The 13,848-nt window shown below is 35.2% G+C and overlaps 1 protein-coding gene across 1 annotated transcript; it reads right to left on the reverse strand.

Annotated features, from left to right (window-relative positions):
* Positions 1–2,784: 2,784 nt before the first annotated feature.
* On the reverse strand, positions 2,785–10,511 carry LOC143459962 (ubiquitin-conjugating enzyme E2 H-like). Its single transcript, XM_076957289.1, has 7 exons — positions 10,172–10,511; positions 9,795–9,868; positions 9,168–9,242; positions 8,172–8,211; positions 7,216–7,268; positions 4,705–4,833; positions 2,785–3,991 (listed from the first exon to the last, which is right to left on the reverse strand). Exons 1-7 carry the CDS (start codon positions 10,222–10,224, stop codon positions 3,846–3,848), a joined length of 570 nt encoding a protein of 189 aa, XP_076813404.1. The 5' UTR covers positions 10,225–10,511; the 3' UTR covers positions 2,785–3,845.
* Positions 10,512–13,848: the final 3,337 nt, after the last annotated feature.

Raw genomic sequence — 13,848 nt, forward strand, 5'->3', positions numbered from 1 at the left:
CGCAACACCCTTAACTGCGATAACTATAGACTTATAGAGTATAGACTGTGTAGCGCAGTGATTATATTATCAACCTTTTTATTGCCAGAGCCAAATTTCAAACCTAAGGTTTGCAAGGAGCCGCATGAAAAACAACAGTCTTATTAACGATCAGAACTAAATATATTATGACGTCACAAACCACAAAATGATTTTACACAGCAGGACGAAAGTGGGGATGCGAATGCGAAACCGAATAGATTCGCCGAATATCAAGCTAATGCGAGATTCGTGCAAACCCAAACATCACTATTTTTCGCAAAGATTCGTCAAGGCAAATAGATGCTATGAAAAATGGCGTTTGAGAAAATATTTTGGAAATTTTCAGTGGAAAATTTACTTAAAAAACGCCGCCACTACTTAAATACCTGTCCTGGCTATCACACAAAATTGCATAACTTTTAACTTAACGAGCGTACCGTACTGCGATTTTTTGGAAAATAGTATTGTGGCGCCTACGTCACCGCATATCATCAATTCGCTACTATCACAGACGGCAACAGTATCAACAATCTTGGAATATCATTTATCTGATTGCTACTGTATTGCGCATAACGTCTCGCAAAACAACAGCTAGATATGGAACACCAACGCCGCAAAAATAGCAAATTGTTAAATTGAATGGGAACTTTACAGATTATGTTTTGTTTTCATAAGTTGATTGGAAGGTTTTGAAACGTAATTTTATACATTCAAATGACGAAAGACCAAGGCAAACGCCAAAACCGGCATTCAAACGGGCTTTTCTGTGATTGCTGTTGCACGATTCATATGGCAATTTTCAAAATGGTTTCGCATATGAACCCATACTTTATATAATCCGAGCTATACTTTCGTTTTGCCATGTTACTAAAGGCTCGTGAATATTAAACAAAAATTAGTCGAACTTTTACCGCCCTCGCTATAGCACAACTACAGTAACGTATTACTAAAACTGACTTCCAGGATTTTTAAGTAATAATAAATGACGTTCTATTTCGTCACAAAGAAACTGTGTTTTACAATCCAATGCGTCAATACCCTAAGGAATTAGTATTCAGTAGGGAATATAGCATGAAATCTTACGCTCTACCTAATTTATGTGAATTAAAATAATGCCGACGACAATAAAAGATCATTTGCGATCGTTCGGTGTGAACTTGATAAGTTGCTCGCGTACCACCTGGAAGACCTTCGCGTACCATAGTTTGGAAACCACTGCACTACAGGCTAAACACGTGCAACGAAGATTTTCTCGTTCATGAAGTCAGGCTTAATTTCACGTTTACGGTGAACCGCAACACCCTTAACTGCGATAACTATAGACTGTGTAGCGTTATCACAATAAAACAACCCGATGATCTTTGAAAAGCCACTTAAACAGTAAACGCAAACACGAAATGTTCGCAGTATTCATGGGCATTATGGGCTACTTATGTGACGCATAAGCTACCTTAAAGCACAAAAAGCGAGCACAATCGTAGGCGGAAAAAACAAAGCAAATAGTGTTGCAATGATGGATTAGATCAAATTTATTTACTTGTTCTTAACTAGTATATTATAAGGTTTAAGACCAAAATCGATTCGTCTTACTTGACGCCTTGTAGTTTTGGCAACACAGTTAATTTTAATGTGAAAAGATTTTCGAAAGTGACCATTTCACGGTAAATGGTTTCCGCAGCCCGTTGATAAGACATGCTGGTAAAGATAAGATATAAAAGACGACAGATAGAAATAAACATGGCGTTATTCTAGGATAATGACAAGAAGATACTTAAAATTTATCCATCCATGACTTTGTGTTTCATTCTATTATCCTGATAGGATTACGTAGTCGTTACGTAGTTATAAAGCATCATGACAACAGGCAAATATTTGTCTATTTTTGATGTTTGCTGCCCATTATACGAAAATAACTTCTTCATTTAAATAAAAACGCAAATTCATTAACTCGCAATATGTAGGCTACAATGCCCCAAGATATAAGTTTCGAACTAACACAATATGCCTTTGTAGGCAAGATTGCATTTGTATGCAAAAATAGCAAGCCTTACTGGTAAAGGCATCTACAAAGCACTTAATCTCTGTTAATTGTCTGCATGACAAATAGGTTACAAAAAACTTAACCGATCTTAACGAAGCAGTTTCTTTTATGAGACAATTTAATCATACGTTGAAAAATCATCAATAAGCATTGGCTACTGTATTTCTGCTGACCTAAAAGTATCCTTTCACTAACAATGCACCTTGCTTCATGACCAACTGCTCTCAGGTAAGACTTTCTTTTGGGAATTACCCAACAGAATTTTGTTTGGGGATTCGAGCGTTGTACATTTGCTTTCGTCATCTCGTAAACAAATTTGCATTAAAAATATAAAATCTTCTCATTAATTTTAACAAACTTATAATAAATTTTCGTATAAAATTAGCTTCCATACAAATTACTTACCGTTACATCTAGTAAATGTTCTAATGCTATAGGATGTCAATTTTGTTTGTGACAAACCATTGATAGGTCGCTTTAACTAGAAGAAGCAATTTGCTGAAAATAGAAACCTAAAATCCGATTCCAACTTTTCGAAGCTTGGATTATCCGGACTCGACGTAACATAACACCCGGACCTTCTTCATGAAACACTACGGTTGATCAAACCATGCTTTCAACTTGCATGCACTGCAACAAACTGTATCCTGCGTAATGTTACATAGTCGCTAGGTGGCAACCAAGAGCTACAAATGCTGCGGTCCGGCTCAAAATGGCACAGATTTTGACGTTTATTTTATTGTTTCGAAACGCGCTTTTATTAAACGTTTTTCACTTCTATATACAGATATAAAAACGCATCAGAAAAGAAACAACCGGGTCATGCTAAAGAATTTGCGTAAGGCCGAACATTATGTGATGTTTCGAAGGATTTCAAACACTGCAGATGATAATTCACATAAAAATGCTCCAAGACTGAGTTACGCGTAAATCGACTCTAGAGAAAGGTTGTCAAAATCCATTTTTGCTTGAACTTTAGTACGAAATAGAAATCATCTATTACGATTGCAGCAAAGGCAGACCGTCGTGGTGCTTTGTAAACTTTCTCCACCAGAACACCAAGAACTTGAGCAAAAACCCTCTACCACAAGAAAACTACAAGCATGTGATACTCCACATACAGTATTTCCACAAACCGCCCATGGGTGGCCCATAGGTACTAATGACAAGAATGTCAACCGATGAGCAAAATCTGATAAAATTTAACTTGAAATACTGGGGAACACTTGCACACACAGTCGTCATCTTCCACTACAAACAATGTGGTTGTAAGTTGCTAGAACTTTCTACAAATGGTAAGCTGAGGTACAACAAGCATAATGTTGGGTTTTGCAGAACATTCAGTTTAGTCGTAAAAGTTTAAAACGGCAACCACTTGCAGCCAAGGTTGTTTGTAAGCAAAACTATCTCCAACGTTTCACCCAAAAGACCATCTATGTATTGCATGCCTCCACAGAAGTTGGATAAACGTTGAGTGTTTTAGCAGTTTTGAGTATCGGGGGTTAATAAAAGATGTTAAGGTCAATAGATTTTCCCAGAGAAGCTAACACAGGTCCAGTTTTGCAACAAAAAAGAACAGAGCATGTTTCATCCTATCTAAAGCAACATGCAAGATATGCAATAAAGATATAGTAAATTTCAATAATAAAAACAGCTGTAGACGATATTGCCTTTCTTGCCAAAAGCAATGGAAATTGTTTTTGCAGTTGACCATGAAAAGGTTCAACAATAACTGCAATGTGTCCGCGATGAAACTCTTTGGAAAATGTTGAAACTTCTTGGGTCACAACTCCATTGTTTCCGTTTCGTTCTCGGAGAAGTCGCTCAACGTCGACTCTTCATCACTTGATTCCTCCAAAGAACCGTTTCCCATAGACATCTTCTCATGCTCCTGCAGAGCTTCCTCTGTGGCGTAACGACTCACATACTCTGCAAAGTTAACATTGAAGGCTATTAGAATTTTTTCTAAAATCAGCTTTTAAGATGTAGATTTTTTTTAAATGTGACTGATATGAAAATATTGGGCATTTGTGTGAAAGTGACTATAGACATGTTAGATACACATCTCGCCAAAACCAACATCAGTCCTAGCTCAGCTGAAGTGATGCAGTTCCAACATACCATGGCCTCAATGACGTTTTTATTGCTCTTGGAACATTGAAGTGTTCTTGTAACATTTTCTACATTATACAAGGGGCTTTTGGTTTCTTTTGTAACACCTTTGTCGTGTTGGACAATTTAATGCTCAGCTATGCAGGTGGTTTAAATAATGAAAAAGTAAGGTATAAACTTGAATATAGTGCATTTAATTTTATTTTAAGTCAACCTACAAGCTAATACAATCCTATCACCATACTGTACCGTGTGCATAATCATAATTTACGTCTTCTCTTAACCCTATCTTGTTGATATATTAACTCTGAAACAACCTAAAATTCGGTAAAAAAGTTTTGTCAACTTTAATTTCTGAATGCTTTAGTTTGTAGTTGTCTATAAAACTAGTATCATAAGTTTTTATACAACTTACTGTAATCACTTAATAAACTTTAGTGAAGAAGTTATAATCGGTAATTCTTGCTCACACGAGTCATACCATTTACAATAATATCACTCTAGTAACAAGCAATAAAACCCAGTTACACCTTTTGTTTTCTTGACATAGTCGTCATACTTGTGCAGGTAGAGTGCTGCAGCGTCACCATTAAGAGGATCAACAGGGTTTGGGTAGGATAGTAATTGTGGCAGGAAAGCCTCGAATATGTTGCTTAAATCTGAAACAAAATATCTCCAATTCATTTCATGACAGTACTTACAATAACTTACAAGGGGTTAATAACTTTTTATCTTAAGAGCTACTTGACTGTCTACTCTAGAACATTGGTTTCCAACCTTTTCCTACTTGCAGACCCAACTTCAAAATTGTTATATAACAGGTTATTTATGAGGAATTATAGTATATCTCTTTACACCCTGCGCCATCTTCCAAAAACCTCAGGTTAGAAACCGTGGTCTAGAGACACATTATTGGCACTTCGTTTGCTGTTAATTAACTTAAAGATCATGACCGTAACCATTTCCAAAATTCTGTCATTAAAGGAGTAAACACTATGCTACGTTGGATACAAAGAGTTTAGAGGACCTTTCGCTGCTAATCATGTAGGCTCCCAGCTACAACAAGAGGAAAACATCAGTGACATGTTGTCATGTTTGTTGGACATGATTGTCATTTGTCACTAAATAGTGTACGTTGATAGCTACACTGGTATGCATCTAAAATCTTTTCAACAAGACACTTTGGCACAGTTTACTACAGAGTTGTATGGGAAGCACAGTACAAGCAATGCAACCATTATTAAAACCATGTCAGCCAAATTTTTTCTGAGGATATCTTTCATTCTCTTTTAGCGCAGATCGAAGAACAATAATAAACAAGCAGTGAGAGGATATGTAAAAAGCACATAAAAGCTATATCCATGACTCATAAAACTGCTTGAATCACCAAATAACAGGTATAATAAAATGTTGCATTACCACTGCTGTCCACGTCAATCATCACAATATCCTTTATAAACGGTTGCACCTTGATCAATATTTATGATGTGAGAGAAGCCAACAACTTTACAGAGTGTTTCGTATTATCATTTCTCTAGTTAACCAGGCTATTTGGGCCTATTACTTTTATGGATATGACACCAACATGACCAATCGTGGATATGACCAATTTGTCTGTCGATTATTTAAAAAAGGGTAAATACTGGCAATTATTATTACACCCCACGGCCAAATTTATGATTTTCTTCAATAAGCTGCACTACTATAAAGCTACATATGATAATTACAAGACATTTGTAATCATTTTCAGATAATCTTAATATGTTTAAAATATGCATCATCCTGTGCATGATACTAAAACGCAAATTCGCAGCGATTAGAAATAGATTGCCTGCTTGTTAGAACATTTTAATATAATTATGGACACCTTACCAGCAAAACATGCCACAAATGTAAATTATCAGAATTGCGGTGTGCACAAAGTGCTTAATGACAGTGCCATGAATACAGGAAGTGTTAGGACATCAATGTTGTGCATATGAAGCAGTGCCAGATAGGTCAAAAGCTTTATCATAACTGATCTACAAGCCAACTAACATGTCAAAGAGGCGTTTTTCATTCGCAGTAAAAGCAAGAAGAACCCAACTTAAATGGGGCTAAAAATATCAAAGTCACACGCGGAGTTTTTAAATCATTGACTACTTTTACATGAATGCTACGACGTGGCATGATAGCGTTGCTACTCATATCCTACAAAGCCTTAAAATAGCAATGCTAGCGACATGGTTTATTATCAATTATTACAATACAAGTTGGTGCTGAAATAGTATTGTAGTCCAGCTTACAAACTAAGCACATTTGTGATCTGTCACTGTGTAACTTATCAAACAAAACTGAAAACTCAAGCATAAAAAGTCAACAGAAGGTCGAACAATTGTGACCCATGCTGTGTGATTCATATTTATTAGCTTATGTTCAACCAGAAAGCGCCTGCAAATACCTTATCATGTTATCATTATCTCTTAGTCAACTTATGACACCTCGAACTCATAGAACATTTAAATTCGAATCAAAAATTTACAAAGGGAATAATATAAATAGCTGGCTTCAATTGCACTCAAAAACAAGATAAATAGTTATGTCAATTTAAAAAACACTACATCCTAGCCTTAAAGCCAATGCACATGTATTTAAAAAGATTTGAAACATGTGCAGTAAGCAGGCTGAATTACTGAATTAGATTTCACATTAATTAACATATTACTGAATTAGAAATTGCCACATTTCACATTAATTTCATATATAGACCAACAAGAAAAGATAAAAATATAATAATAAGAAAAGACGGATTATGTCAGTTTACCGATCATTATATTTTCAGCAGTACAGGACAGCTAGCAGTCCAGTGAGTTAAAGATGGTATAAATATTTATACATGAATCAAGTAATGTCCATGTTGAATGCCTCAAGGTTGTTTATAGCAACCAAAAATTAACACAATATTTTAAACTCAATAACTTAGTTGACTTAAGGAACTGCTTCAATACAGCTAATACAAAAGCAGCCAAACAGGCAGAAATGAAGATAATATTCTTGCTTACCATATAGTGAGGTCCACGATTGGTTGATAACATCTAAACACACAGTACCAGACCTAAAAGCAACAGACACCAGGTTATATAAAGTCACAGCACGTACATTACATGTACACAGCAAATTGCATTGGTTGTAAAACTTCAAATTTATTGAATTAATACAAAATGGCTAAACACAAGCAAATACAATAATACTGCTTTCAGTTCAGATGATAATCTGTATATACATGTTCTTTGAAACAATTTCTTCCACATAAACATATCTCGAGCAACATTTTTACATGTAGCTCATACGACAAACCCTAATCTGTCTTTACAATGGTGTTGCAGCCATAACGATTTCAATGAAATAAATTGCAAGCGAGCAACTAATTAATTTATAATTTGCGTGATAAAAAAATTATGTTTTGACCTATTATTATACCTTCACCGAAGTGGATGTAATACACATAAAACTTAGTTTGATAATTGTTATTATAAAAGCTAATAAATTATTATTTGATAACAAAGAAACATTTGTACCATGTCATATTTACTACCAAATTAGTTGGAAGGTCCAGTATTTAACAAGGTGCATTGACCGAATATTACGTTGCCTTTCATAAAATTGCCTTTGGTGAGTTTCCCATTTAGGTTTATTGTGGTGGTAGAAATTGAAATGATTAATACTCAATTGCTCATGGGTTAAAATGTGATCATTAATCATTGTCATTAATATGCAGATGTAATGAGATCATGTTGTTGCAAATATCGACATGATATCATGACTTTGCAGTCTCAACTACTGCACTACCAGCAGTAGAAACCACTTTCATTTGTTTTGTATTTAATTGTGACTGGAATATTTTACACCCTATACTTATCCCAAACGTATAACTGCAGTATTGTATTGGCCAAGACACAGGAGTATAATCAACCCTATGCTGTAATGTCAGGTTTCAAAACAATGTATAAGCACTTACCCCTCATCAATGTTTGGGTGGAATATTCTATTCACAAAACCTAAAAACACAAACAAAGCATTAAGATCCTTCCAATCATTTTACACATTGCCAATGCTGATTACATTTAACATTTTTTTACTGTGTATATAAAAGATATATAGTGTATGATACATACAGTGCGACAACTCACTAAACACAGAACTACACGTAAACTAAACTATATTGTTTACAATTCCATGTACAGTGCATGATGGAAAAGGTTTTATATTTTTATACACATACAGCTAAGAGATAGATCATCCCATAATTGAAGCAAAAATGCAAAGGAATTTTTTAGTTAAGTTTCCTAGCATTTTGTTGCTTGAACAGGCCTTGTTTGTGTGTCATCTCAGGGATTCAGATAGCACAGTGCCTGTGGGCTTGTTCAATAAAACTATCCCGTTTAGCAGAGAGATAAGGGATGGACACCCTTTGACTTTGTTATACAGTATTCTGCAGCATATTATCATGTCAGCATGAGGTGGCAAGACATGAACAATATATCACTTTGATAGTCTAACATTAGTGACAATGAGATGTGTTGTTTGGTATAATTATATCAATAATGAAATCTTTCTCACTGGCAACTGTTGCACAGTTCACAACTGCTGTGTACTGTTACACCATTGAACAATATAGCTGTAACATGTCTAGCATAAGACCTATTCATTACCTATGCTTAATGCATAACTTATCCCTAAACAAATGTTGGTATTAGCTGTTCTTTTTGTGACATCATATTGAGCATAAACACAAAGCAAAACAGGTATGATAAGGAAATAGCATATTGACAAATGAGATACAAGAAATAAGCTGATCTTGTTACTCTTGTTTAGTAGGTTGCTATTATTACGCAACAAATAAAAAGAATTGATGTTGAATTGCTATTGTTACATACTCGTAAAACTGGGAGCAATTTGAACAAAATCACGTATGCATGACTCTATCGATTTTAATGCAAAATAACAAACTCACCAATAGAAGGAGATTTGAAAGGATACTTCTCAGGGAGATCCACCCTCACTTTCCATACACCACCTTCATACGGAGCTGTAAAGAAAGAATATCAATAGTTCTAGACCTTGGTAATTCCTAATATATTCCACCCACATGCTGAGTGATCTGCCAGCTTTGCTAATAAATACTGACAACCCAACATATATCTAATACATGTGCTTGATTCTGACCAATGAAACAAAATGGCTTGGAAATACAGCATTTATTACGTTTAAGGTAAAATAATGGATTAAAAGCAGCCATGTATGACACAAATGACATGTCACTTCCCTTGCAAGGGCAGAAGCATAGTTAAGAGTTACAGAATTAAATAAAAGCATTAAAAAATAAATATTCAAAGATGGCAACATGTAGTTGTTCTATCATGTAATTTGCTGCACGTAGGTTATTGATTACTACCTCCCCATACATAAACACTAAGTTGCTGGTAAAATGACATCACAGATGTGACAGATGACCTTTAGATTGCTAACATTTATATTAAAGCATTTATAAATACTTTATGATACATAGGATTTTGCTTTTAGAGCAGCAACGTCAATCAAAATGCTCACAAAATCTTTGATAATGTATTCAGCCACTTACTTCCTTTTGGACCTTTAAATTTGACAACAAATTCATGCAGACCACTAAGAAATGTGACATCATATTTTCTCTCCCTGGATTTGTAAGGTTAAAGAAAATATTTATACATATCTTGTGCGGATTATAAACTGTGGCACAGAGAAGGCCAATATCCTGTATTTCAAAAGAACCTATTGTTGGTTTAGTTACACAAGACAGCTACCAGCTGGCAAAGTGTAACAAAATCACACAAGGTCCAAAATACAATAGAAGTTGGCCACAGTGGAATAAGAATTGTAAGTTAAGATGTTACTAAGCTTGTCACATACCAAACATCTGCCAATAAAAAGAACCAGTAATAAGTCAAAACAGTTAACGAAAATGAGAAGAAAGGATACAATTTTATGATGTCTGTGTCCATCCTCCGTTTTCCTGGACACGGAGATGACATGCTTCTGCTTGTCTTGGCTTTCTACTCGTCGACGTTTATGATGAGCAAACGAGAGGCAATCAGTCACCACTAACGAGAGCTGGACCACCGTTAAATCCTTAGCTCACTTGCTTGCACCAGAGTATTTGTGAATGGTGAAAAATGTTCAAATGGCAATTTTCTGGGAGCTTTGATGGAACTTAGAAACGTGGAACTGGATTTTAGCAACAAAGGCAAAATATCCGGATGTATAACAGAAGATGTTGGACAACGTTTAAATGTTAAAAAACTGTTAAAAACAAAACACACATGACACAATTGCACACACATTCATTAAAAAGTATGAAATAATATTTAAAACCTCGACTTTCTATTCTAATATTCAACAATTAGCAAATGTTTAATTAATTTGAAGAACTGCTAAATTAAGTTTTTAATACAAAAATAAAATGGGGAGTAAGCAAATACCCCCACATGTTGTGTTTTGGTTAAAGAAAAATTTCTTACTCTCACTTAATCTGTGGCTGCGGTTTAACCTGCTGCTGTGGTTTAACCTGTTTATCGTCACTAGGGGTTGGGTGTGAAGCTAAAAACAGCACAATGTAATACAAAGCTTGTTACAAACACTGTGATGGCTATTACATAATCTGATTCCTAGGTGGATGACACGTGAACGAGTTTTCTGGTGATGTGAACATTCCTGATAAAATCCCTCACATGAAAAGTTGGAATATCCATGGACAACGCATCAAAAATAGCCTAGGTAGCCAAGAACAAAGCTAGCACTGATAGAGCTGACCTGGGACAAGATTTAGCAAGCAGGGGTTAAAGAGTGGTTTGTTTCAGGGTGCCAAGGTAAAATGCCAAAATCGACATAAATACTTTGCAGTTACATTCTGGAAAAGTATTTCCCAGTTTCAGATTTGTCTTAAATGCCAGGGGGGAGGCTTTGTGTGTCTAGGATGCTAGGGATTGGCAGTTGGCCTGTAAAATGGAAGCAACCATCAGTGTTTAGTGCAGTCGTGGTGGGCAAGTAAACCCTCATTCACAAGAGTTACTGAAATGCTAAATTATGCTAAACATGCTAAAATATTCATGAAATAACGGTCTCTTTGTTATAACTTGATCATACATTAACAGCTGACTTCATGGGAAAATTAAGTTGCTTGGTGAGTTGAGTTGAAACAGCAAAGTCTAAGCTACATACTGCCTCTCTTTGTAAAGAAAACTGAACTGAATGCAAATCGTTCATGTTGACTACGAAAGGCCTAGAAATATCAAAAAACTAGGATATAAATTATTAACACACTCACTTAACAGTGCGATGAAGACTTGGCCAAAGAGAGTTTAACTCACTGTATATGTTGGTAATTAAAATTTCAACAGATCCCCAAAGCGGGAGCAAAATTCCTTTAGGGTAGTAGCTTCCAACTATTTTCTAGTCATGGACCCCAATAAAAATCGTCAAATCTGTGAAATCTGAAAGAAATTTCAGGACCTAATCAAACTTGTAATTTTGTGCGAGTCGTAAGATACAATGATATACCAACAGTAGATATCGTAGCAACGTTTCCACCAAATCTCATAGAACCATTTAAACTTTTACAGTCATGTGATACAACACCGAATCCTAATTTTCATATGGATTTTAGAAGCACAACGCCATGCCTATTGTTGTTACATACTATAAGCATAATGACCATTACTGTCAATCATTGTTGATTTAGGACATCAGTACCAGTAACCAATGCAAAATCTCAATTGACCTGCCATAGGTCAGTATAGTTGTGCAAAATGTCAAGAAAAATGAAAAATAGACGGAAGTCTAGTTTTTTCCATTTGTTTGTTAAAATATTTCATGACATTACGGTATGGTTATATAGTCGATGGTACCAGAATCTTCATTCTTGAAATGAGAAAATCTTTTAAATGACTTAAACTCTGCGATGATCTCTCACCAATTTAGTCCAGTTTATTGAACCTGTCTTTGATAAACTTTTTGGATCATATTGCCAGAACTTTAAACTGTTTACCTCTACACTAAGACCACTGAGTCAGAGCAAGCGCCAAATATACCTTGCTTAAGGATCATACATTGGCAGTATCACTCCCCACTGGCTAATGAGTAGCCTATGGGGCTGCACCAAGGTTAGCACCAATGTTCTAAGTGCTACCGACCAATACTGATATTAAAATAGATCCTCATACTTTTCAATGGACCCTTTAAAGCAGTGGCTCGCAATTCATCTTAAAGACGGAAAAATCACTTTCCCACCCTTGCACCACCGAGTTAAAATTTTAAACACATTTTTTATATAAATGCTTGCATGAAGGTAGTCTAGTCTCAAAAATATTAAAAACTAGACCAGAGCCGACACAATTGCGAGAAAAATTATGTAAAATTTATTTGTATCACTATACTTAAACATACTCAAAGACTAAGTTCTGACCAGCGGTATGACAAAATTTCATACTTTATCCAGTTGGAATTCAAAGCACTGGTACCAGTATATTCTATTTATAAAGCCTCGTATTTTGCCTCTCAAGTGATGTGACCTTAGAGACAAAAATATAGGTGTTGAAACAAGGTTACTACAGTGCCAGGTTATAGATTGAATACAGCATGGAGTGTATGTATGGAGAAGGCATGTGTCCATTGAAAAATTTTTTATTTAGAACATCTAGATCGACGTAGGATACATGAAACTGTGTTTAAATATGGAACTGGCAGTAACAAAAAAACAAGAAGTATTGTGGGTTGTGGACTAACTATTATATATTTCATATCGCCTATGTTTGCATAAAATGTACACAAAATACGATTTCTTGTCGAAAACTGCCATATTTTCCAATGGGGCTAGTCAGTAGTCAGGGCCACCTTGTTTCAAGGACATACTTTAAGGGGAAAATTTATAGTAGTCCAGTTACAGTAAAAATTTTGAGCAGATTTTAACCTTGCTCAATTCATGAAACGCACTCATCCCTGCTATAGGTTATCAATGCATTAAAAGTCTATAATCAATGCTTGATTATAAACATAGGAATGTGGTGAATTCACTATATAGATTTTTATAGATTTACATGATTATCTTATTGTTACATGACATTGGAAAGATTGTTAAGTGAATGGGGGATAAAATTTAAAAGAGCATATAATGGCTATTATTTCATCTTGCTTTTGTGGGGAATTTCTCACTCAAAAACAGCAAACTCTTTAATCTGGCTGGTAAACATTGCTATTTTCCAAAAAGGTCTCTAAAAGTGTAATTTGGTTAAGCTCACTCAAGGTCTAAGGAGGCTAGCCTGTTGTAATAAAATTGGCAAAAGTTATTTTCGAAAGAAATTAACTGTCAAGCAATATCAAAAAAGACAAAAAATTTTCATCAGTTTTTTAAGCCGTTAAACAATAGTTGAGATAAACCGCAGTTGAGAACGTAAAGATTTTGTGATAAAATTGAAAAGTTCCGTCACGGGCTTTAACGGAAACAAACTAAGTCTAGCCTAGTCCTTAGGCTAGCTACCGAACGCCAACGGTAAGGACTTAAAAATGATATTAAAGAGAAAAAACTAATCCAAAACAAAGTAACAATCCAAAAATGTACGGAGCGACACAATATATTTTCTCAACGGTGCACAAACCCTCCC

The sequence above is a fragment of the Clavelina lepadiformis genome, chromosome 5 (genome assembly GCF_947623445.1).
Source record: "Clavelina lepadiformis chromosome 5, kaClaLepa1.1, whole genome shotgun sequence".
Taxonomy (NCBI): domain Eukaryota; kingdom Metazoa; phylum Chordata; class Ascidiacea; order Aplousobranchia; family Clavelinidae; genus Clavelina; species Clavelina lepadiformis.

What these genes read in the sequence shown, in the direction of transcription:
- LOC143459962 (XM_076957289.1), bottom strand. Translation starts at nt 10,224, where the DNA reads ATGTCATCTCCGTGTCCAGGAAAACGGAGGATGGACACAGACATCATA. An exon ending in CACCCAAACATTGATGAGGG is followed by an intron (nt 7,269 to 8,171) that starts GTAAGTGCTTAT and finishes TGTTGCTTTTAG; the next exon opens with GTCTGGTACTGTGTGTTTAG. An exon ending in CTATGTCAAGAAAACAAAAG is followed by an intron (nt 3,992 to 4,704) that starts GTGTAACTGGGT and finishes TTAACTTTGCAG; the next exon opens with AGTATGTGAGTCGTTACGCC.